At 37.1% G+C, this 23,715-nt stretch overlaps 1 protein-coding gene across 1 annotated transcript in view; it reads right to left on the bottom strand.

The window, feature by feature from the left end:
• Positions 1–23,715, bottom strand: part of KCNH5 (potassium voltage-gated channel subfamily H member 5) — a gene marked incomplete at both ends in the record, with an annotated part of 325,030 nt that overhangs the window by 38,904 nt on the left and 262,411 nt on the right. The window contains one exon of the mRNA XM_082649042.1: positions 12,463–12,659. Coding sequence (XP_082505168.1) covers positions 12,463–12,659 — 197 coding nt within the window. The remainder of the gene's footprint in view (positions 1–12,462; positions 12,660–23,715) is intronic.

Below are 23,715 nucleotides of genomic sequence, written 5' to 3'. Positions count from 1 at the left end.
TATTTACTGACTATTATATCATTTTACAGATGTATAAACTGAGACACAGTAAGTAAACTCATGTGCCCAAGATCATACTCTTGAACCAGAAGCTGGCTCTCTAGTTCTTACAAAGACAGATGTTGGAACATTCCCTAGGAAAGAGTATAGATGGTCTTTGACTATGAGTGTAAACAAAATTGCTTTTATTTCTGAATTGGGTGGAAGCTGTGGTCCACTTTTCCTGCCTGTAGTTGTTTAAGAGAGAAGAAGCCATGTGTTTGGGACATGTTTTCCCCTTTTCTCCTTTCACCAAAACAACAACTAAAGATTCATTCTAAATTCAATACCTACTGCTGGCAAAGAGAGAATTCAGGTACCCCCTGGAGAGTCCCAAATGTTACCGTTTCCCCTTACTATTTTTAGAAAGGTTTTAACTAGTTAAAATGTATCTGCTCATAGTAATCCAATGGCAAGTCCACATTTTTTATCTTTAATTTCCCAAGGAATTTTTTTTTTTTTTTTTTCCGGTACGCGGGCCTCTCACTGTTGTGGCCTCTCCCGTTGCGGAGCACAGGCTCCGGACGAGCAGGCTCAGCGGCCATGGCCAATGGGCCCAGACGCTTTGCGGCATGTGGGATCCTCCTGGACCGGGGCATGAACCTGAGTCCCCTGCATCGGCAGGCAGACTCCCAACCACTGCACCACCAGGGAAGCCCCCAAGGAATGTTTTTAATTCCTCAAAAATGTAATCTTTGCAAATTCTTCTTAAAGATATATTCAAAATGATCCTAGTAGTTATCAGAATTTTAAAAAAATAATAAATTGGATACCTCTTTTCCTGCTACTTTACTCTCAGTACTTATTCCCCCATGGGTATCGGGTTCTGCTGCCAGAAAGGGAAGCAACACACATTGCTTTAAAGTAATGAAATCTGCAGTATCAGTACTCAGTCATTCAATCAACAAACATCTCTGAAGTGCTGGAGCACAAAGAATAGTCGGATGTATGGGAAAATAAACATTTCTCTGTCTTTAAGAGCTTAACAGTCAACGTATGCGGACAGGGCACCTGTTCAATACGTATAACCCTACAAAGCAACATGCAGTAAATACTGAATAAATGACACAGTGGTGGGTGGTACAGGAGTACAGAGAAGGGAGAGATCACGCGCAGCTGGAGCAAGTGGGGAGGCGAACGGGGGAGGGGCAAAGCTGATCCTTGAGGAGGGAGCTGAAGTCATAGGATAGGTGACTAGTTGCTTTTATAAAATAGCAATTCAAGTGGCACATATCTTTTTCCTCGTAATATATTCTTTTCCCAAGCTCTCCTCCATTTGTCTAAATCTCGATGATTTCACTGTTCCATATTTTAAAGATGTGATCTCAAATTTTAAGTTTTGAGAACAAAAGTCTTTTCATAATTCAATAAAGGAATACCTTTGCCCTTGTCTTGCATTTAAAATAACCACTTTTTTGCTGTATGAATTGCTATACTTTGCCTTTATTATAAGGCTGGTCATTCCTTTTTTTTCCTCTTTCTGACCGCACCGCATGCCGAACTTCCCTGACCAGGGATTGAACCCGTCCCTGCTTCAGTGGAAGCACAGAGTCTTAACCACTGAACCACCAGGGAAGTCCACCCTGGTCATTTATTTTAGCTTGACTTTATTTTGGTGAGGTATTAACTGCATTTCTGATATTCTTTAATCAAAATAAATCCACTGCCTCTTTGACAAACTGGAACACATCTGAGTGTTGAACACTGTCTGAAATCTAGACTAGAATAGCATATTTAAATTGGGCATATTTTTTCAAAGAGGATTTGCACAAAATGAGAAAATGCCTGAATAATTTAAAGTTCTATGGCATCAATTATGAATTTATTTCTGGGATGTGGATATTTGACCCTGGAATTATACAGCAGTGCCTGTGCTTCCAGAAAGAGATTGATGTGTTTGTTTTATAAAGTTTGTTCAAAAGCTGGAAATCCAAATCTCTTGTGTCCTGTTTGGTAAAGTAAAGCCAGCTTACCCTCCAAGCATCGGATACACTCTCACATAATTGCATTTGTTGCAAGTCTTTTCTGCTGACAGACTTGCCCTGATTGATTTTTTGAATTTTTAAAGTCATCTCTCTCCCTCTCTCTCTCTCTCTTTTTTTTTGCATTGTTTGAGCTTCATTACTGTTGTCAACCTCCACAGAATTTCTGGTTCATAATTAAAATACCCTCTAAAAGGAGTGTGCCAAGTAGAATGACCTAGGAATGCAACAACAGAGATTTTTCAGCTTGGCAAAACTACCAAATCCAAAGACGCAGACCTACTAGGGAATGGACTTGAGGACACGGGGAGGGGGAAGGGTAAGCTGGGATGAAGTGAAAGAGTGGCATGGACATATGTACACTACCAAATATAAAAGAGATAGCTAGTGGGAAGCAGCCGCATAGCACAGGGAGATCAGCTCCGTGCTTTGTGACCACCTAGAGGGGTGGGATAGGAAGGGTGGGAGGGAGACTCAAGAGGGAGGATATATGGGGATATATGTATACGTATAGCTGATTCACTTTGTTATACAGCAGAAACTAACACACCATTGTAAAGCAATTATACTCCAATAAAGATGTTAAAAAGAAAACAAAACAAATCTACTTTCATTGTTTTCTCACCAGAGCAAAGGTCCACATTAAGCCCTTTTTTGCAAACACTTTGGAGAAGTCAACTGCATTAGAATGTAGGGGATGAGGCCCTGTCAGGCAGCTTTCTTTGCTCCCCACCGCATACTCACTCCCAGCAGCCTTCCCCAAAAGTCCTCCTAGTGTGTGATTTCAGTAACAAGCCACTCTGTGACTGCCAGGTGTGGAACGTTGCTATTAACAAGCCAGCAGTCAGCCTCCTTTTATGGAGTCGTAAATCCAGCAGGCTGGATTTGATCTTCCATGCTTGTTTTTTGCTGGCATGACAGACCCTTGCCCATGTGACAGCACACTCTACAGTGGCTAAGTAGGTCATCCTACATTCTGGTTTCTGAATTTCCAAGCATTAAGAAACACTATTTTCTCACTCAGGAGGGTCACGCATCTTCTTGTCACGGTAAACTCACTTTCAAAGGACCTGTGTTCCATGTCACCCATTTAACATGCTAGAATTATGACGCCATCCACAACCATATCTCAACTAGTTGTTAAGGCAGCTGTTAAAAGAGGGAAGCAAATTCCTGGACAGGGTTCAATGCCCCGCATTACCTCTCTGTGCTGCCTTCAGGGAAAACTGGCTACTTTTTACATGCAGAATTAGCAGTTACAGTTTTTACTCTGCAGTTTCCATTCCAGAGTGTGAGCTTCCTAAGGGAAAGTGCCTCTGCTGAACTTCTACTGATGACATCACTCTCTAGAGGATAAAACTGCGGACATAGAACAAACCCCAGTAAAATCAATGCCAACTCCTAAAAGTGTTGGGTGAATCAAGTATAACCTGATTCAGAAAGAAGAGGCAGAAAATGAAGGCCTTTCTCTGGGAGAAAACACTGCAGCTTCTCTGGGTCATCTGAGTGTCTCTGCCTATTTAGTAGAACAACTTGATTTGATTCCTTTGGGAAAAGATTAGTTGATCGGAATGTCAAAATCTGTGAAATGAACCTCCCAGCTGGGAAAGAAAATGGACATTCCAGGAAGGCAGATTCTACTTGGGTCATAACAGTCAACTATTACAAATTAAATCTAACCACAGAGCAGTTCTCCATTTTCGCATTTGTAAAATGTATATAATGCTTTAAAAGGCTTTTTATTTTATATAAACTGATATGTTTTATTACAATATAATGTGAATTCACTGAATTCTCTGAATTCTCTGAATTCACAGAATATTCTCTGAATTCACAATAAGCATCTTGAAACTCCTCTTCTGAATAACCAAATTCTTCTCAAAATATGTCCTGTTATAAAGTGTTACAAAGCTACTTCTCAAAATCAGCATGGAAGGCTTTTGAACACATGTCTTTCGAGCTCTATATTTTCTCAGGTACCTCAGAGGACAGAAAAGCCTGAGTCAGTGGATCCCACTTAAAAAGTGAAAGGAAGAAATCCCTATAATAACAAACTATATGATCAAATTTAGTTGTTGTCTTGGGGACTGGCGAGGAAGGAACTCCCCTAAAAGAACTCTGCCTAAAAATTCATTAAAATACAGATTCATAAACAGATCCAAATTTGATATTTTACATACGACCACATCCATTGACTTCTTTTTCCAGAAGAGAGAAGGAAAAAGAGACAAAAGAAAATAACAGGTTAGGATAGGAAAAATTGCATGCATTCCAAATTTAAATCAATACCAAAAGGCATTAGGGAAGAAAATATGTACATTTCAGCCTTAATATTAACAGAAATCCTTGCTTCTTAATTCAAAAGGAATATTTTCCTTTAAACGAAGATGGCGTGATATAGCACTGGGCTTTCAATGGTCCCTCATCAAATATTAATTGTTGAGAATTCAGAAGTGGTAGACATATTGGAAATACACAGTCTGCCATCCAGTTATGATACTCCTAGAAAGGCACTACTGTAAGGCAGAATTCAGCTCTAAAATAAAACAAAGGATTGTTTCAAATGATTGTTGGCTACTTTGAGAATTCCCAAGAAAAATAATTTATAAAATGTCTACCTTCTCATGTTAGTTGAATATTCTTCGGTCTACTTCAGGCTTATTCATTTCCTTCTTGTTTACTACTAATATACATACTTTCTTGCAATCAGAATTAACTCTAGTGTTGGAAAAAGTTGTCAGACAGAGAGTATAATCTACTGTCAAGTTATGTTGGTAAATTATTGAATCTAGCCCCCACTCTAAAACTTAGGAAACTCTGTCCTTAACTAACTGCTTTGGAGGCATTATTGAAGAGAGATCTGTGAACCTATGTCCTGGTAACTAAATGTGGAAACGTTTCTTTTCTATCTGGAAGCAGACCAACAGAGAGCTCTAAATAGAAGCAGCTTAAGGGCTCAAAAGACTGCATAATTAGGTCTCTGCTTTACCTAAATGCACATGACAAACTTCCGGAATTGCTGAAAATCTGCTCCTTTTTACCACCATCAGTGAAATGAGAGCCACTTGGAGTTGGAAAACTGAGGCTGGAGCTGTGGCCATGAGCAAGGCACCTTCTCTCTCTTTGTTCACTTCCCTACAGTGTTGATTTGAAGCTCAAATGAGATGATGACTGTGGTGTGCAAACTACATCAGTTTAGAGGTGAAAGTTCTACAAACCATAATGTATAAGCAGAGCTATTGCCAGCAGGGCCACAGTGAATCTGCAATCCTGATGCTCAGTTGAGGTCATGAGAGTTATAACAACACTCTGCTCAGATTCAAGTGTGGTATGCAGATTCTTCAAAGGAAACTGCGAGAAAAAAGTTTGCTCTTCAAAGTTATTTAGAATGAGATTAAGGCAGTAACCTGGTAAATCCAGCCCCTGGCAGCAGGCGATCTTAATTCACTCAACAGTGATAAAATTGCTGTACTATTCTGAAAGCACTAGCATTGTGCAGAATCTGCAGGCATAAATGGTTAGAAACTGCAGCTGGAAGTTAACTCTAATTGTGATTTAACACTAATTAGTAACGGTCATTTTCATAATCCTATTTTCATAAGGCTCTTTGCCAAAGTTGTCAAGGATACCATTTGCTTCTCTGAAGGACCGTGATTATTCTGTGCTGGGCAACGTGTCTGATTCACGTTTCATTCCTTCAATTAGCAGGCACTACAGGCACTCTTCTGGTCATTGGCAATAAAGAGATTACAGAAAATACCTACTTTATGAAGCTCATTGTTCTATTGAAAAAACAAAAATGTAAATAGGAAACCAAAGTACCGCAATCAATGCTGTGAGAGAAGTAAGCGTAGATACTATAGAATACTTGAGTTTTATGGAGACCATGTATCTTTTGTTCCAACTGTGGACAATGTTTTTACTAGTGTTTTTTTCACGGGATAAAAACCATGGATTTGTGGAATGAATGTGCTCCCATATTTTGTTTAGCTGATATGGGGGGGGGGAGAAGGTAGTGAAGTTGGAACTTCCATTATCACATTCCTAGACTATTTCTTCAAAGATGCCAGTAATGACTACTGAAATACATGTAGTTTGCACCACATGTACACCAAGCAAATACTTTAGGCCTGTTTGATATCCAATTTCAGTATGTTTTCCATCCACAAAAGGTAATTGCTATAGAGATGCTTCGTTGCTCACAGAAAAAAAGACATTCTGCGCTACTGGATTTCCCATGATAAGAATGTTTTCGGGAGAGAAAAACCATTGCTTAGTTCTGAGCCTGTGCTAATTCAAGAGTGAGTCTAAAGCGCTATTTCTTACCACTGGAACATTAAAATATACGACTGGTACTACACTCATCCATAAAGTTGCCAGCTGGCTTCAGCTGCCCTCTACTTAAAAACAGCGCCACCTGTGGAACTTAAAAACAGTGCCACCTGTGGAAAAGGATTCTGGCTTTACAGGGTGAAAAGAATGTTACAGGTACCTCTATTTCTGATTTTCCAATTTAGAATTGGTATTGGTCATTCTTGGAAATTTTTCTAAGTTTAAACGGGAATCTTAAATCACTGTAGGAGTGCAAGAATATTTTGCAAGTATTGATAATTATGCATTGCCTAGAAGTTATAAAAATCAATGCTGAATACTGATACTGCAGCACTTCCCCAGTAATACAGATCTGTATCAGCCACAACTGTTGATTTTAGAGTATTTCTAAAAATTACTCCTTCACACTTAATTTTAAAAAAACAGGGTCGTTATGGACTGAATTTTTGTTTCCTACCTGCCCTCCCAATTCATATATTGAAACCCTAACCCCTAGTGTGGCTGTACTTAAGGGGGCAGCCCCTAAGGAAGCAATCAAGGTTAAATGAAGTCGTAAGAGTAGGCCCCTGATCCAGTGGAATCCTTATACAGTAAAAAGAGACACCAGAGAGCTCACACTCTCTTCCCCACACACACGCCCGGAGAAAAGGCCATGTGAGAACACAAGACAGCCGTCTGCAACCCAAGGAGAGAGTTCTCACCAGACGCCAACCCTGCCAACACCTTGATCTTGGACTTACAGCCTCCAGACTGTGAGAAAATAAATTTCTGTTTAACCACCCAGACTGTGTTAGTTTGTTATGGCTGTCTGAGCAGACTAATACAAGGGTTAAATGAATTCTGTTGAGGTGTTCCAGATTATCCTGTGTCTTGACCTAAGGGATTCAGGAATGTATGGTAAAAAGGAGTATCAACCAGGAGCAAGATAAGTCTCTGAAGCAACAGTGGAGGCATTTCTTTGAGACTACAACTAAAGGGTAAGCATCAGTTTGGCATCATTTTGGATCAATGTCCAATGGGCTCCACTCCATAAACACGCCTCCAAGTGTCCTCTCTCTAATTCCTTCAGCAATGAGTTGTGACAACACTCGTGAGATGTTGCTACAAAGGATGCTCATTATGGACTCAGTGTCCAGTGGTTTTATTGGAATTTAGTCACACAGGTAGTCCTGTCTGGCACATACTAAAATGCCACACTCCTTGAAGGAAAGTAAATGTTTAGCATTAGCCACACTGTTTGGATAAGTAGCAGGTACCGTGAGCCACTCTTATTAGAGTGGTGGGAACTCTCTTGAAGTTCAAGTTCTCAGATGCCAGCCAAGGACCCACTTTGTAAGCAGTTCTTTCAAAGTCCAGCAGTCAGGCTTGCTACATTTACTCTTTTTACACAATGGTAAAGATCATTGTGTAACAGGAGGCAGAATGAGCAGAAGTGCAGCGATTACGTTTAACGTCTGATTAGAATTCTTTAAGATTTACATATCACCTGTGTTGGTTGTGCTGTGTGCCTTCTCAGACCTGTCCCTGAGGGCTGGTCCTCAAGTTAATAAATACCATTCAGTCATTCCAGGAAATGGTATCTTGAATAGGTAAAATAAATAAATCATAAATAAAATCAGCAAGTGAGTCAACCTTCCTCTGTTGCTCTCCTAGGCCTTTTCTGAATATGTTTAAACATATTGAAACTATAGAACTGTCTTCTTATTATTGAAAAACGTATACCAACCAGTCCTTTTGCTCAACTTAGTCCAGTTTCTGACTCTCATATGGGGGATCTTAATCTCCAGCAGTCTGGTAAAGCCTGTGGAATAGGCCTCATTCCAGAAGAGCTGCTTTAAATGCACAAAATAAAATACATAGTGTTGCAAAGGAAACATATTGTACTGAAATTCGGTTATCAAATTTTAAAACTAATTTGCAAGATAGTAATCTATGTGCTTTTTTATTAACACAATAACATTATTATCACAGCAGGTCTAATAACTATCATAATTATTAAGTACTGATGAGTGCAAACAACATTTTAGGATGTCTTCAACAAAAACATTATGCTATGGAAATATCTGTAATGTCTTTTGGTACTTCTAACAACACTGTAGTTTGTTATCAACTTTCATAATTGAAAAAAAGGCTAAATTTCACTTAGAAATTAAAGAAAATAACGATATAATAATTTTTCTCATCCAAATTTACAGGATGCAGGTAAAAATTTCAGGCTTCTAGTATCATAAGATCAGGGGTTCTTTAAATCATTCCATTCAGTTCACAAACAGTTGACCAAGGGCAAGCAGATCTGTTTTGTTTGACTATAGTGTTTTCAAAGACAAAGTAAATTAGTTACCAAAGTAATGTGATTTCACATAAAAATTCATACTTCTGGCTTGTCTGAAAAAAAATATGCAGACCAAGCAACCGTAGGCTGGTATTCCAAGGCAATGTACAAGCAGACTGAGTAGCAGCGGCCCTTCTACATATTGTATGAACTTTCCAGTCTTCATAGCCACATGGCCTTGTCTTACTCACGTGTGTTATCTACAGGTGGCCCCCGTAGCCACCTCATTCTTTGTTTTGTTTGTTTGGATTTTGTTTTTGTGTGCAGCCACCTCTTATATATGGCATTTTCCATTTCATTATGACCCTCTTGCTGGGTGGCAATTAGTAGAGATTTGCTTTCTAACACTAAGGCCCGTAAGAAGCCACCTGCGTTAGTAAAGTTTCACTGAAGCACAACTAGCCTCTTTTATTTATATACTATCTTTGGCTGCTGCTACGGACTGAATTGTGTTCCCCTAAAATCAATATGTTGAAGCCCTAATCCCCCAGTGGGATGATATTTGAAGAAAGAGTCTTGGGGAGATAATTAGGTTTAGATGAGGCCATGAGGGTCCTCATGATAAAATTAGTGCCTCTGTAAGAAGAGACCCTGGAGAAATTGCTTCCTCTCTCTATCTCTCTCCACCATACGAGGGCACAGCAAGAAGGCAGACGTTGCCAAACCAGAAATAAAAGAGCCCTTATCGGGGAACCGAATTGACCAGCGCCTTGATCCTGGACTTCACAACCTCCAGAACTGTGAGAAATAAATTCTTGTTGGTGAAGCCACCCAATCTATGGTGTTTTGTAATGGCAGCCCAAGTTAAGACAGCTAATATCACGCTACAATAGTGGGGTTGAGTAGTTGAGACAGAAACTGTATGGCCCTCAAATTCTAAAATATCTACTATCTGGTCCTTGCCAGAAAAATTTTGCCAACCCCTGCTCTAGTTTTTGGATGAAATTACCAGCTATAGTTCTAGAAATTTTATATAGAGGGACCTAAGGATGGTTAGTGGGAGCTATATTTGCATAACAAACGTCTTATTTCTCCTTAATGGAGATGGAGGCAAGCAGCTAAAGCATTACCAAATTCCTCCCTACTACAGCCACCGAGAACTACACACTATAGAGCCACTGTATGTGCTTATGTGGCTAGAGCTGTAATCTATGAAGCCTGAAACCCTGAGTCCCAAATCTGCTCCCCCAACTTGGAGCTAGCCCTTAATTAATGGTTATGATAGCTAGGAGATATCAATAGCATGCTAAGGACATAGTCTTGATTCTACGATTCACAAGCAATGTTCACTGAAAGAATGCTGAAAATAGTAGCAATAAGAACAAAATATTTTTTGTTAATAGCTCAATGGGGGAATGAAGTTAAAGTAATTGAGTGAATGAGAAACTCTGTACATTGTTGAGAGTGTGCCTGTAGGGTATTGTTGTAGGGGAAAAAAGTCAGCTATTTTGACAAACAAAAGCAACATGGTATAATCTAAAGAATATGGGTTTTAGAATCAGAAAGAGATGGACTCTGACCCGTAATTTATTTGGCAACTTGCTGCCTCACTCTCAGAACCTCAACCTCCTCATCAATGAAATGGAGATTATACTGCCTCGTCTGTGGGTTGTTGATATTTAATAAGATTAATTATTATATGCAAAATATGTTGAAGTGCATGGCTATAAAATAGGCTCTCAAAATGGTAGCTATTCTCATGAATCATTTCTTTACAGTTTCTCTTCTTTATGAAAATACTTTTTTTCTGAGAATAAAGTGACACTGATTAGCAATACACCCACATTCGAGTTATTGAGACCATCTATCAATTGCAAAAGGGCAAGGAAGATTTTTTAAAAATAAACAAACAAAAAACCTGACACGTTATAACAAGGAACAAGGGAAGAAGCCGTGTGATATAACTAGCACACTGGCACCTACAGAGGCAGGAGCTCCATTCCTGGGTCCCATTAAAAAAACAGCACGAGCTTTCTGTCTCTAACACCATCAGAGATAGACACGCTGGTATGTGTGCTCAGCTCTTATAACCAACGTGTGTGTGTGTGCGCATGTGTAATGTGCACATGCTCAGATGTGTGAAAGAGAAAAAGAGATGATAGAGCCTTGTGATTAACTCATCTTGAAGAACCAAAATTTATTTGCCACTGGTGAGTTTTCTTAATTATCCCTCTCTGACACCTTTCATTGCAAATATATCAGTCGGTTACTTAATATTAATTTCTTTAGGTCTGAGTTCCCTCATGTGTTTTGAAGGGAAAATAACTGCCCTTTTTTCCCCACAGGAATATTACAAACATCAGATGAGATGATGTGTAGACAACAGTGCTTTGAGGAGGACAGTGACAAATAATATCTGTCCTGAGGACTGTAAGGACAGATCTGAGTTTTCGTAAACTTGTAGCACGTGGGAAGGTTCTAAAACTGGCAAAATGTATATTGGGAAGATTTAATAAGAGTTTCAAATACCCACCAGGTAGCCTTGTAGAAAAGAAGGTAGAACACAGACCTAAGGAGACATATTTCTGTGTAATACTAGACAGGACTGCCTAATGAACGAGCAGGTGCCCTGTCTGGTACCCCTCTTCCAGGTTTATCATTACCTTAACTCTCAATTACTTGTACAAATAGATGTTTCACATATTTGCATTTCACATAATAGTTGCACTTGGCTGTCATCTCCTTGAGCGTGGCGACTGTGTATTTAGTCCTCGTGCTCTCTACAGCTCTTTACATTTTGTCTTGCAGGTTGTGGATGCTCAATAACTATTTGTTAACAAAATATAAACTGAAACTGCTATTCAAATATAAATCAAGTGTTGTGACACTAGTACGAATATGACTCCTGAAGTCTTATCCTCTCTTAGAACCCCGAGCAGAGAATTACGTTGATTTGCTTACTTATGCACATTTCTCCGTTGCTGCAGTATAGATGTTAATTTGTCTCTTGGATTGATTTTTTTCTCCATGTTAACTAGCAGGAAGGTTCTATTTAAGGGGTTAGTGGAAGGAAAGGCTTGTTATTTCAAAATACTTCATCATAGACAGGTAATCATCTTAGATGAAATTCCTTCAGTGCTGTTATCCAAACATCTATTTCACTGTTGGCAATAAAAGAGCCCTCGCCAATGTCCAATGACCTATAAGTCAGAGCTAGGAGGTTTCTTTATGCAAATTAAATTTGTGCCACACTCATCAATAAAAAAGAAAACAGCAAGAAGATTAAAATTGCAGCAGCCATGCAAAGTAAAGGATTCCTAAATCTATTTATAGGATATGTCAGTATGGCTAATTATTTTTTGAGATAGTGTGTTTGAAAGAATTAATGGGGAATGAGCTTTATGAATTGACTATTAAATGAGAGGGAGGGTGTAAAGAGAATCAGGAATATAAAGTAGGCAACCAGTTTGATTAATCTTACTAGCTTTAAAAGATCCACATAATAAAGTAAGAGACACTGATATTAATTTTATGGCAGTATTATAAACCCCAAGAATTAACTAATTATATTATAGTACAGTTTGTTTCTCCTCAAGTCTGTTTTTCATTTTGCACTTAAATGATAAAGATTCAAATCTTTACCCATGTACTCAGGGTTTTTATCCCCTCTTTAAAAAGTAAACAAAATATAAAGAAAGGGGGAAAAAATCATGTCACTTTACATTGATGAGAATGTGCTACTATGAAATAAAATCACTTTACCACTCTTCAACTAATAGCATATAAGGTATTAACCCTCTAGATGCTAATAAGTGGAAGTGGGTCCAGACAACATACCCGTTTCCTTAGATTGCAAGTAAGAGTGAGATTCCTTGAGAATGAGTTTGCAAAAGCTGTATAAAAGTCCAGGACTTTAAGCAAGGCTTCTCGCTTGATGATGTGGAGGTCACAGTATGTCAGTGCTCGGACATTGGCACAGGCATGAGCAAGGGTGGTTTCCTTCCAGAAGATGTCTCCAAATACATCCCCTTTCCCTGGAAAACAATTAAGATACAGATATTCAAGTATCTACACTTGTTTTTATCCTAGTCACGATATTTTATTCAGTTTCATATATGGTATTGGTTGTCTAGCGTAATTTGGAGTCTAAGTATATAAGACCATCTATATACATGTAACAATGTACAACATTTTCATATAATAGGTAAAGTAACATCATCTTAAATTCAGCTCTTGAAGGAAATCTAGAGTGGCTTGAATGAATGAAATCCAACGGAGAAGCCAAGAACCTCATTTTAACAAATAGTTTCATTATCTTCTGCCACCTTAACTTTTCGCATTCTGACCAGAAGGAGCAAAGGTGACGTCTTAGGCTCATCCTTTCTTCTGCTCCTTCTGCTAGAAATGACAGTAAGAGGCAATATACAAGGATCTCCTGTTATAGCCTTTATAGATCTGGAACTGACTTGACATACGTTAAACATACATTATTCAGCAACTAAGTCTTGTGCTCCAGGCAAACAAAACCTCACCATCACTGATTCCCAAAGGATATCCTTCTCTTTTCACCGAGCCAAACTTTATGCAAGGCCTCAGGGCCAGGGAGAGAGCTCTAGTCCACAATAATAGAGCCGAAGAGGCTAAATTGGGTAAAACATGGAGGCCCAGATTTGCTATGTCATAAACAGTTCCAAAAAGGGTGCTGTACTGTAGTCAAATGTGGATGTCTTTTTAAAATTCTAGAATTCTAGAACACAGGAATCAACTATTCACTTCAGAGCAACGCCCACTGGTGACCTGAAATCAATAGTTCACCATCCTGAGTCAAGAGTACTTAGTTGCCCAAACAAAGGGAAATGAAGAAGCTTCAGAGATTAAGTGCTGAAAGGCTTTTCTGCTGAGGCAATTCCATAAGTGTCCCTGGCTTCTGAAGGGCTGTCAACTGTGTTCTCTGTTCTTCTGTAGGAAAGGGAAAGTTTTAAAGAGAAAAAAGACGGGGAATATTTCTAGGTGAAAAAAAAAAAAATCTTCCTAGAGCCACGCTACCAAAGATTTATTCTTTCTGCACTCTAACCACAGAGATGAGTGAATATCTGCTCTCATTATTAAGATTAAAGTCAGAACTGACAGGAAAAAAGAAGAAGAAAGACTACTTGTAACACTTCAGGCCAGTCAGACCACTGGAAAGAAAAGATAGTGTGTTAACCAGAGAAATAAGAGAGAGGGGAAGGGAGAGAGAACAAGACAGAGACACAGAGAGAGACAGAGAGAGAGAGGATGAGGCTGAGTGAGATTACAGATTCTTTGCCCACCCCACACAGGCAGTTTGGAAATCCTTAGAGAACCACGAGGCACTCTGGTATGGAGAGAGAAAACATATATATTATTGAGGAGGTGGTTAAAACCACCATGTGATCAAATGATCAGCATAAAATAACCATAATAGATATTTAATAAATCTTGAGCAGTATCATTTGTTACCTGACCCTCCCCAAATTCCTTTTAGTTCATGACACTGATGAACGACTTAAATGTCTGATAGTCATATATTTGTCCAAGGAAGGATAACTAGAGACCTGAGAGCCAAATAAGGTGTCTGAGGTTATACAGCATCAAAGTAACCTAAGGGAGACTTTAACTACAGAAATTTAAAAGATAAACCCTACCTCCACTTAGATGAATTTCAGAAATCCATAAACGGCATTACCTTTAAACTAGTAATTCCAATTATAGGTATTTACTCTAATTGCATTATCAGAAGTACCAAAATTGCTTATAAGAATGTTCACTGAAGTGATATTTATAATAGCCATAAAAGGTAGAAACAAGATAAATATGAATGAAAAAATAAACAAATTATGGAATATTATGCAGCCACTAAATATCATAAATTTTTTGAAGTAACAGAGAAATGTTCATATTATGTAAAATAACAAAAGCAGGATTATCAAATCATACATATAGTATTATCTCATTTTATACACCCTCTTCTCCCCAGAAACACACACATGTACACACAAAGCGAATGCATCAAATAGTAGGTTTTCTCTCATTACAGGCTAATGGATGAGTTTTATTACGTCTTATAAGTTACTTGTATTATTTTTTAAACAGAAGAGATCAACAGCTATTTTATTTTCTTAGTCCCCCGTGCTATGGAAATAACAGGGCATTGATCCGCTTCTCATTCCTTTTCCTCTATTGTATTGCTACTCTTTCTTTACTGGCTTTTACCTTGAAGAATGAAAAATGATTACATTTCTCTCTGATTCATTTCTGAAACCTTTTCTCAAGTTATCATTTATAATACAAGCTCTGACCCACTTATAAGTACTCATCACTTTTCAACTATTTGATTTTCATGGATAGTAACCACAATAATAATTACTAGTGCCTTTGACTCAGTAATTTCGCTTCTGGGAATCAATCAAAAGATTAAGAACAAACACATGTAATATTCACTGGAGTGCTATTAATCATAACTTCAGATTGGCAAAAATATCCAATGAAAACAGAAATCTATATCTATATATAAATTCATATAGAATTAAAACTAGTTTCAGAAATAACATGCAGAAATGCAAATTTTATAATGTTAAATAAAAAAATAAAGATACAAAGAATGATTATGGTTATAGCTATAATAAAGTACATAAAAATGAAACTGAAACGCTAAGACTAAAAGAATTTTCAATTAAAAGTCTACTATTTCTTAATTTCTTAAAGAAAAATAATCTTGATAGGACCAAAATATATTGTTTTATTATTCTATATTATTCTATATTCTATGTTATTATTAATTTGTTGATTGATAATAAATTGTGTTAAAAATCAAAAGGGATATAAGACTAAAAGAAAATGCACATAGCTATTATAGCAATTGGCTTCAAGTGATGTGCTTATTGTTTTCCTTCTTTCTACTTTTTGCTTTCTAAATTTTTCTCTAATGAATCTTTTATTTTAAAATAGCAATTATTTTCACAGACGTTTTTCTTTATACTTTTTAATAAAACAGGTACACAGATCTGCAGAATAGTAAATATTCATTGACTGATAAGTGTATCATCAATAGGTAAAAAATACTCAATATATACATAAATTTCCCCTTGCCAATATAGACCATTTAAATTGTGGAGGTCTTCAAATATCTGTTATATGTTTTATTTTACCTAACTGATGAAATTAAAATTCTCACCATATTTCTATCAACAATTTTAAATTTAAGTTATTTATCTTTTTACTATCATGGGGAAATAAAAAGTCTATAAGGCTGAAAAGTAACACAAAAAGTTAACTGACTCAACCAAAGTAAAACTTATCCTCTGCTCCTCTCCCTAAAAATGTTTAGAGAAACATAGCGAAATTAATAAATGTGAATTATTCTGCTCCAAACATCAGAACTCACATTACATATAAACAATACTAATTGTTTTATAACATAGAATTTCCATTAGGATACACAATATATCAATTACACATTAATCTAATCAACCATTTCGAACTATTTTGCTTTATCCAGTGTTCTATATCACCTAATAGTCACTAAATTCACAACAAACGTTTAAGGCACTTGTGGAAAGATAGTTGTCTTGTAAATCAGTTAATTTATGAGCTGACTAATGTTCTTCTTCAGGAAATATTATGCACATTTACACTGAGTAATGAGCAGGAATTACAGCTGTGAAGACATGTGGTTATGTCTGGACTATCTAATAGAGAAGCGCCCTTTTTTTTCATCACAAGGATTTTGCACACTTTCAGGACTGGGAAATCCTGTTTATCCTCATAACTATAGAATATTTGATGCTAGTTTTTAGGTCAGTCCCCACTGGGTGCAAGTAGACTCAGCTAGAAACATTTTAGAGTTTGAGAAAAGTAACCTTCCCCCAAAGCCTTAAAATTAGTAGAAAAGCTCACACTCAACATGAAAGTTGTTGTTTGGTCTATTAATATTTTCTCAGTTCTTTGCATCAAGTCTTATGCAGTATTTTATTTTCAAACCACAGGAAACGGGATTGTAAAACAGAAGTAAATGTTAAAGATTCATAGAGCAAAAAACTGGAAAATTTAAAGGCAAAACAGAGACGAAAAGTTACAAAATAATTAAAGGAGTAATACAGATCATGGTATGCCGGTACCCTGACATGCTGGTTTTACAGACAGAGTGTTTTTATTTTAATGTGAAACACATCATTTGGTGAGTTAATGACATAGATAAAATGAATTCATAAAAATTATCTCAGTTATTCATGAGTGAGTACAGCTATCTACCATAGCCAATGAATTCCTAAAAATATAGCATTTGAAGTTTACTTAGGTAGTTTCCTGTGAGTGTATGTGAGGTTGTACTGATAGGTCTATTTAATGATTCTTTTACAGAATGGACTTAATTCACATTTTTACTTTTATTAGTCAGCCCTTCACTATAACTGATTGTTGTAGTCGGCTCATAAACTTTATTATGAATACATGTGAACAAAAATATTCATTTACAAATGAACAACACTAAGAGTTTTTAAATTATGTGATTTTAAATTGACTTGGACTATTTACGGACAGCAAATGCCATAAAGTAATATTTTGAAGGACAAGAACAGAAAGAAGGTGATGAGCATTAAACTTTAGAAATTATATTGGTGTGTAGGAATAAAATCTTTAAAATATTTAGAATTGGTGCCTGCCAATCTTCAGTGATTGATGTCCAAAGTCGTTCTGTTGAAAAATTATAATGGATACACCTTGACACTTGTAGAGAAGCCAATAATTCTTATCTACAAAAAAAATCACTGATTTAGCTTATGAATTTTTATTTACACACACAAAGAATGAGCCACATAGCTGTTACTAAGTGGGATAGGGAGGGTGGAAGGGAGGCTCAAGAGGGAGGGGATATGGAGATATATGTATGGCTGATTCATTTTGTTGTACAACAGAAACTAACACAGTATTGTGAAGCAATTATACTCCAATAAAGATCTATAAAAAAAAAAAGGAGATGTAAAAAAATAGAGAGTATCCTGATAGATAAGTAAGAGATGATGGTAGGTGCCTTTGAGGAGGTAGAAGATATGGTAATTAGCAAGCTGGTAATCCTGAATTCGGCACTATTAGTGTTGAGAACAAATTGGTTACATACAGAAACCCAAACATGTGTCCAAATCAAGAAAGTTAGTAGCATATTATAAAAAACAAGTCCAAGAAAAAGACTAAACTAAAAAGCAGTTATATCTTGAAGTTCTTCTGTTTTCTTTTTCTAAGAAAGCATTTAGAGTTGAAGCCTATTATAATGTTCATATTATAACTAAGTCTTGCACACTTCACACCTATCAAATTGTAGAAATGATGGCTGTCCTCTTCACCCCATTCAATGAATACATCTAGCATCCTAACCCTAGCTCTAATACTACCCTTCAGCTAGAACACGTGCTTTATGCTGTGGAGGGATAGAGACATGCAGGAAATAGAAATCCTGTTCTCAAGAATTTTTAATGTATAATAAGAGAGACATGTCCAAAAAATTATAAAATAGGAAAAAATAAAATAAGTACTATAGGATGAGGATAGGGAATGCACACAAGAAAAAACATTTGTTTTGAATTTGAGGGTATTTAGTTAAGACCTCACAAGTAAAGTAGTGTTTGGGTTTAATCGCAGGGGAGCCTTCAAGAGAAGAGCAGTACTTTTTGTGAAAGAGCAGCATGCGCATGACCTGCCCAGGGGATGATGAGCAGTATTAGCCCAATACTGGAAACCTATGGGACACAGAGAGAAGGCCAAGTCTAGAGGGAAAACACAGCACCCAAGAGGGAGAACATTTAATGCAATGCAACAGTCTGCTTCATCCTAGTTCAAAGACGAATGACTAAAAGTGTTTCAAGTAAAGACAGTCATGGCCTATCCAATGCTTTAATAGCAGAACTAATAACAGTGTGAAGAGTGGCAAAGGAAGTACCATTACATCATGTTTTCTGATTGCAGAAAACAAAAGCTCCATGATTTGCCTATTGATCTGAGTGAGGTGGAAGGAGTAACATTTAAAATACTCTAGGAAGAAATGTGAACCAAGAATTTCATATCCAGCAAAACTGATTTTCAAGAATAAAGGATACAAACTATATCACCAATATAAAAGAACTCAGGGAATTTTGCTCCCATGGATTTTTCCTACTATTAGTGAATAATCTTCATACAACCAAAATACTTAAGAGACACTGACATAAAGACTAGTGGTAGCACTAACTATACAGTTACTTGTAGAATTAAGACGAAATGAAGGCTAAAAGGGAGAGGGTACAGTATGCAATGGTTATATGCTTTAACAATATATAGTACAACTACTAAAAATAATGATGGATGGGGGAGAATGGGACAAGCATATGCAAAAATCTTTTTATGTATTTTCAGTAATCATATTCGTGGTGATGGCATTAGTACTGTTATTCTGAGGTTGTTATATTTGTAATGTGGCATAACGCAATTGAGCAATGATGCAATATTTTAATTCTATCATCCCCAGCATTCTCAATATGGAAGAAGGTAGTTGAAGATGCAATATAGACATGGATAGATAAAGCCCTATTGTACTCAGTTTTAGTTAAATATATTGTATGAACTCATGAGAAATTTTATTTATATATGTGTGTGCATATATACATATATATATACATAATACACACATATATATATACATACTACACACACACACACACACAAATATTTTTCTCCTCATTTTATTTATTAAATGGACCAAGAGACAATGACCAACTCAGTAGCAGTGAATATCTGTAGGACGAAGATTGTGAAATATTTTTCACAAAAACAAATTCAAGCTTCTTGGAGAAATGACTAATGGCTGATTCCAGGTGTGGGGCAGAATTATACAAGATGAGGATCTGGTCATATTACATAGCAAAGAAAGACTGTTGTATCAAAAAGACACAGGAGCCAACGTGAAGAGGCTCTTACTTGCCAAAGATAGGGTAATTTGCACTTCAATAATGGTCAAAACTGCAAAGCACTGAAATTCACCATTTGTTTAAATTCATTAGTACATAAGGATATTTTTAAGAAACTATCTAGGTACCCTCAGAGGATAAGAAACCAATTAGTTATCTTAAAAGTTGGTAAATAATGGAGAAGTATCAAGCACATATGTGGCCATTCCTATGTGAACTTCATACTGAATAACCAAATAGTAGTTGAGAGGAAGTCTCTCTCTATAAAAGCATTCCAACTAACAAACAAAAATATAAAATTAGAACATCTTCATTTTGCAACTCCCAGTGAATTAATGGATCTAGGCATTGAGTATCAACAGTTGTTAACACCATCAAAAAATGCAACTAGATAATCACACGTCATCTGATGAAAGAACACACCCACCTAGAGTCTTGCAAAGGGATTGAACCTGAGTCTGATCAAGCCACTGGATCCAGCTGCTAACTGACAGGAAATAGAGGATGGAGGAACATGTTGAACTACAGTGAGCATGCAATCAGCAGAATCCACACTGTGGGAACTCTGCAGGACAAAAGGCCCAGGCTCTACAGCAAAGAATTACAAAGAAAAGAAAGGGATGGGGGAGAGCTGTAGATTTAAAAATATTTAAAAGATAGATCAAATTTAGAAATAAGCAAATTAAACTTGGTGTTTAGGATGGGTCACACAGTGGGACTTCTCCAGGGGGGCAGGGGTTGTAAAAGTTCTGTTTCTTAACTTGTGAAATGGTTACAGGATCTTTGATTATAAAGTTTCATTAGGTTATATGTTTATATTGGGATTTTTCTGAATCTGTTTTTTAGTTTGCAAATTTAAAAATTCAAGTAATTTTGATGTGCATGTACTCACCAATAACACCTCCCCCTCCGCACACCAAAAGGAAGACTGAATTCTCAATGGTATTCACCAAGTAAGTAAACCAACACCTACAACTGACCAGCTTTGATCTTCTTAGTGACAAAATGAAACCAACTTATTAAACCTGTAATTAGTTAAGTTTTCAATTCCTTAAAGACAAAAGAATCCTTGACACTTTTTGAGAAAATATGAAATAATGGGCTTGATTAGGGGAAGGCAGGGTGGAGAAGGAGAGCGGGAGCAAGACACTGATATGTAGGTAGATATAAGAAATCTGGAAAAATGAGGATGAAGCTTTCTGTATGTGGATGCCATGACCTCAGGGGAAAAAAAAAAGAGCAATGAGAAAAGCAGGCCAAGCATCCCTACTCTGTCCAGAGACTGTCAGCATTTAAGGGAAGAGCAGAGGATTCAGCCTAAGAACTGAGACAAGTCACAAGGCCAGTACAAACTCAATGAGTGGAGAAAGAGACTCCACCTCTTCATGGAAGGAACTGCAAAGGTTCGTGGCCATTCTTGCAATCCTGGAGCATTCTTAAAAGCTTCATTTCCACTTTAATACCTACCAACTAGACGGACCCTGAACTCTTCCAATACCCAGATGAAAGACCCATAAGCAGAACTTAAGATCCTCATCTTGTGTTCTGAGGGCTCATGAGATTCACACTCTGAGCCAGTTCTCCCCAGTCCTAAACACCTGCCTGGTGTAAACTAGTCACTTGGAGGAGGACCATATTTGTAGATATTTAGTAGCTGATTAACCATCTTATACTTGGGTCATGTTTGGTTTTTTGTAACATACACTGGTGTGGTACTTAGTGTTGTTAGAAAAAAAATTGTTTTTAATAAAAGGAAACAAATGGGTAAAGTTAACATAGGCCCTCCATCTTCTGTCAAGATTAAACCAACTAGTTGTATAATTTTAAAATTCCTGTTAAAGAAAGCATCACATTTGTAATGTGATTGTTAAGAGAATGGACATTGAGTCAGATAAGTCTGGGTTCAAATCCTATACCCACCACTTATTTTCTAGCTGTGACCTAGGGTGAATCACCTGATACTGCAGAGCCTTGGTTTTTTCATCTGTAAGATGACTACAGCAAGTACTTTTTTCACAGAGTAAATTAGAGAATTTGATGTAATAATGCTTATAAGATAATGAGAATTTAACGACTATTGGTATTTAAATCAGACTTTCAAAAGGGTCTGGATTTCATTTCTCAAAAATATACTTTAAATATTTTGATAAGGAATCTTAAAATCAAGACATTACTACAGAGTTTAAATTTTACTTAAGTATAGGCAAGCTCAGTTACTAACTACACATATGATTTTTCTTTCCATAAGCCCCTTTTAACTCTTAAATGTTAATTTTCTAGTAAAATCAATTCTAATTTGTAGACCTATTCATTCCAGTTGATGTCAAAAGTAATGTCACTTTTAGGAATTAAAGCCAAATCCCCTTCCACAGATATAAAGTTTTTCTACCATGGTCAATGACCAGAGTACAAGTTAGATTCTTTCTTGCTACTGGGAGTTCCTGATGGAGAACAAGGAAGGAGTGTTTTGTTAAAGAGTTGTTAGTGGCCTGAGATATTTAACATTTATCTCTTCTTATTCTCCTTGTTCAAACTTCCTAACTAACAGTAGGAAAATACTTTCTCAGTCCATCCTAGATCTATGCTAAAGCAAGAGTCTTAGGGAAATGCATTTTACTAAAATCATATAGATGAGAGAGAAACAGAGGGTAGTCAGTATCTCAAGATAAAACATAAAGAAAATGGCAACAGAATACAGCACATTTTTTGTAGGTACCCAGAACTAAAACAATTATAAAAACTGCTTAATGGCAAAACAAAGTGCTGGCTAATTTGGCTCACTGAACCTTTACTGAGAACCTATTTAAGAGGTCCTATCACAGATGACAGAGAGACAAAAATAAGCAAGACATTTCAAGTACTCACAATGCAGTAGGAGTATAAACAAGTAAAGGATAGACTAAGAACCCTGTGTAGGCATGAAGTAGAAGCCCAGAACAGAGGCGTCTGATCCAGACTAGGGCAAGAAGGGAAAGAGTAAAAGAAGATGAAGAAGCAAGAGACAATTAAAAAGAGGAGAAAAAATGTTCTAAACAAAGGAAGCAGTATGTGCAATAGCTTGCCAATATGAGAACTTGGTGCTTAGGAAACTTCCTGCAATTCAATACAGTGAAAATAGAGTAGGAATAGGGAATGGCACAGATCAGGCTGGAAAGGAGGGCAAAGACCAAGACCTAAATGGCCATGCTAAGAGCTTCATAAGCCATGCTAAGAGCTAACATTTTATCCCCAAAGTGCTAAAATGACAATCCTAACAAGGAGACTAACAAGATATTTTATATTTTAGAAAAATTATTGGGGTGGTAGTAAAACATAGATTTGGAGGTTGAAGTTGATAACAGACTGAGAGTAGATAGACTTTTCAGATGGCAGCCACAACCCAGAACCAAAATTTTAAGAGCAGTGGTCATGGGAAGGGGCATTAAGGATAGGTTAAAAAGACACCAAGGAGATAGAATGAACAAGACTTGGTGGGGTTTTTTTTTTTTTTTTTTTTTTTTTTTGCGGTACGCGGGCCTCACTGTTGTGGCCTCTCCCGTTGCGGAGCACAGGCTCCGGATGCGCAGGCTCAGCGGCCATGGCTCACAGGCCCAGCCGCTCCGAGGCACGTGGGGTCTTCCCGGACCGGGGCACGAACCCGTGTCCCCTGCATCGGCAGGCAGACTCTCAACCACCGCGCCACCAGGGAAGCCTAAGACCTGGTTTTAATGGATAGTAGAGAGAGGGTTTGAAGCTAAGTCTAAACTACCAGATTATAAAGACTATATTTTATCCAAAAATCTACATGCTGAGGAACTCTGAAGCGCATAATTTAAACCATAGATAAATGTTTTAATCACTACTTAGAAAGTTTAAAACAAGATAAGCATGCAATTTTTTAAAGCAAATAACTGGTTTGCCTATTATAAAAATGTCTAAATTAACTAAGTTCATCATCATCATAATATGTAAAGCAAACCTACCTGGTTCATAGTACAGCATCTCAAAACACAGAAATGTGGATGCAAAAGAAAATAATTTTCTGGGGCTTGGGGATAGCCCTTTTAAGACTTTAAAGTGTGAAGCACTGGACTGTTAATAACAAGTATATGGGAAGAAATCTTAACCACAACACAAAAGTCACATTTTCACAAAT

This window comes from Grampus griseus, assembly GCF_964374135.1.
Source record: "Grampus griseus genome assembly, chromosome: 2".
Taxonomy (NCBI): domain Eukaryota; kingdom Metazoa; phylum Chordata; class Mammalia; order Artiodactyla; family Delphinidae; genus Grampus; species Grampus griseus.
Note: the sequence above shows the minus strand (reverse complement) of the source record. Positions and strands in the feature narration are given on the sequence as shown.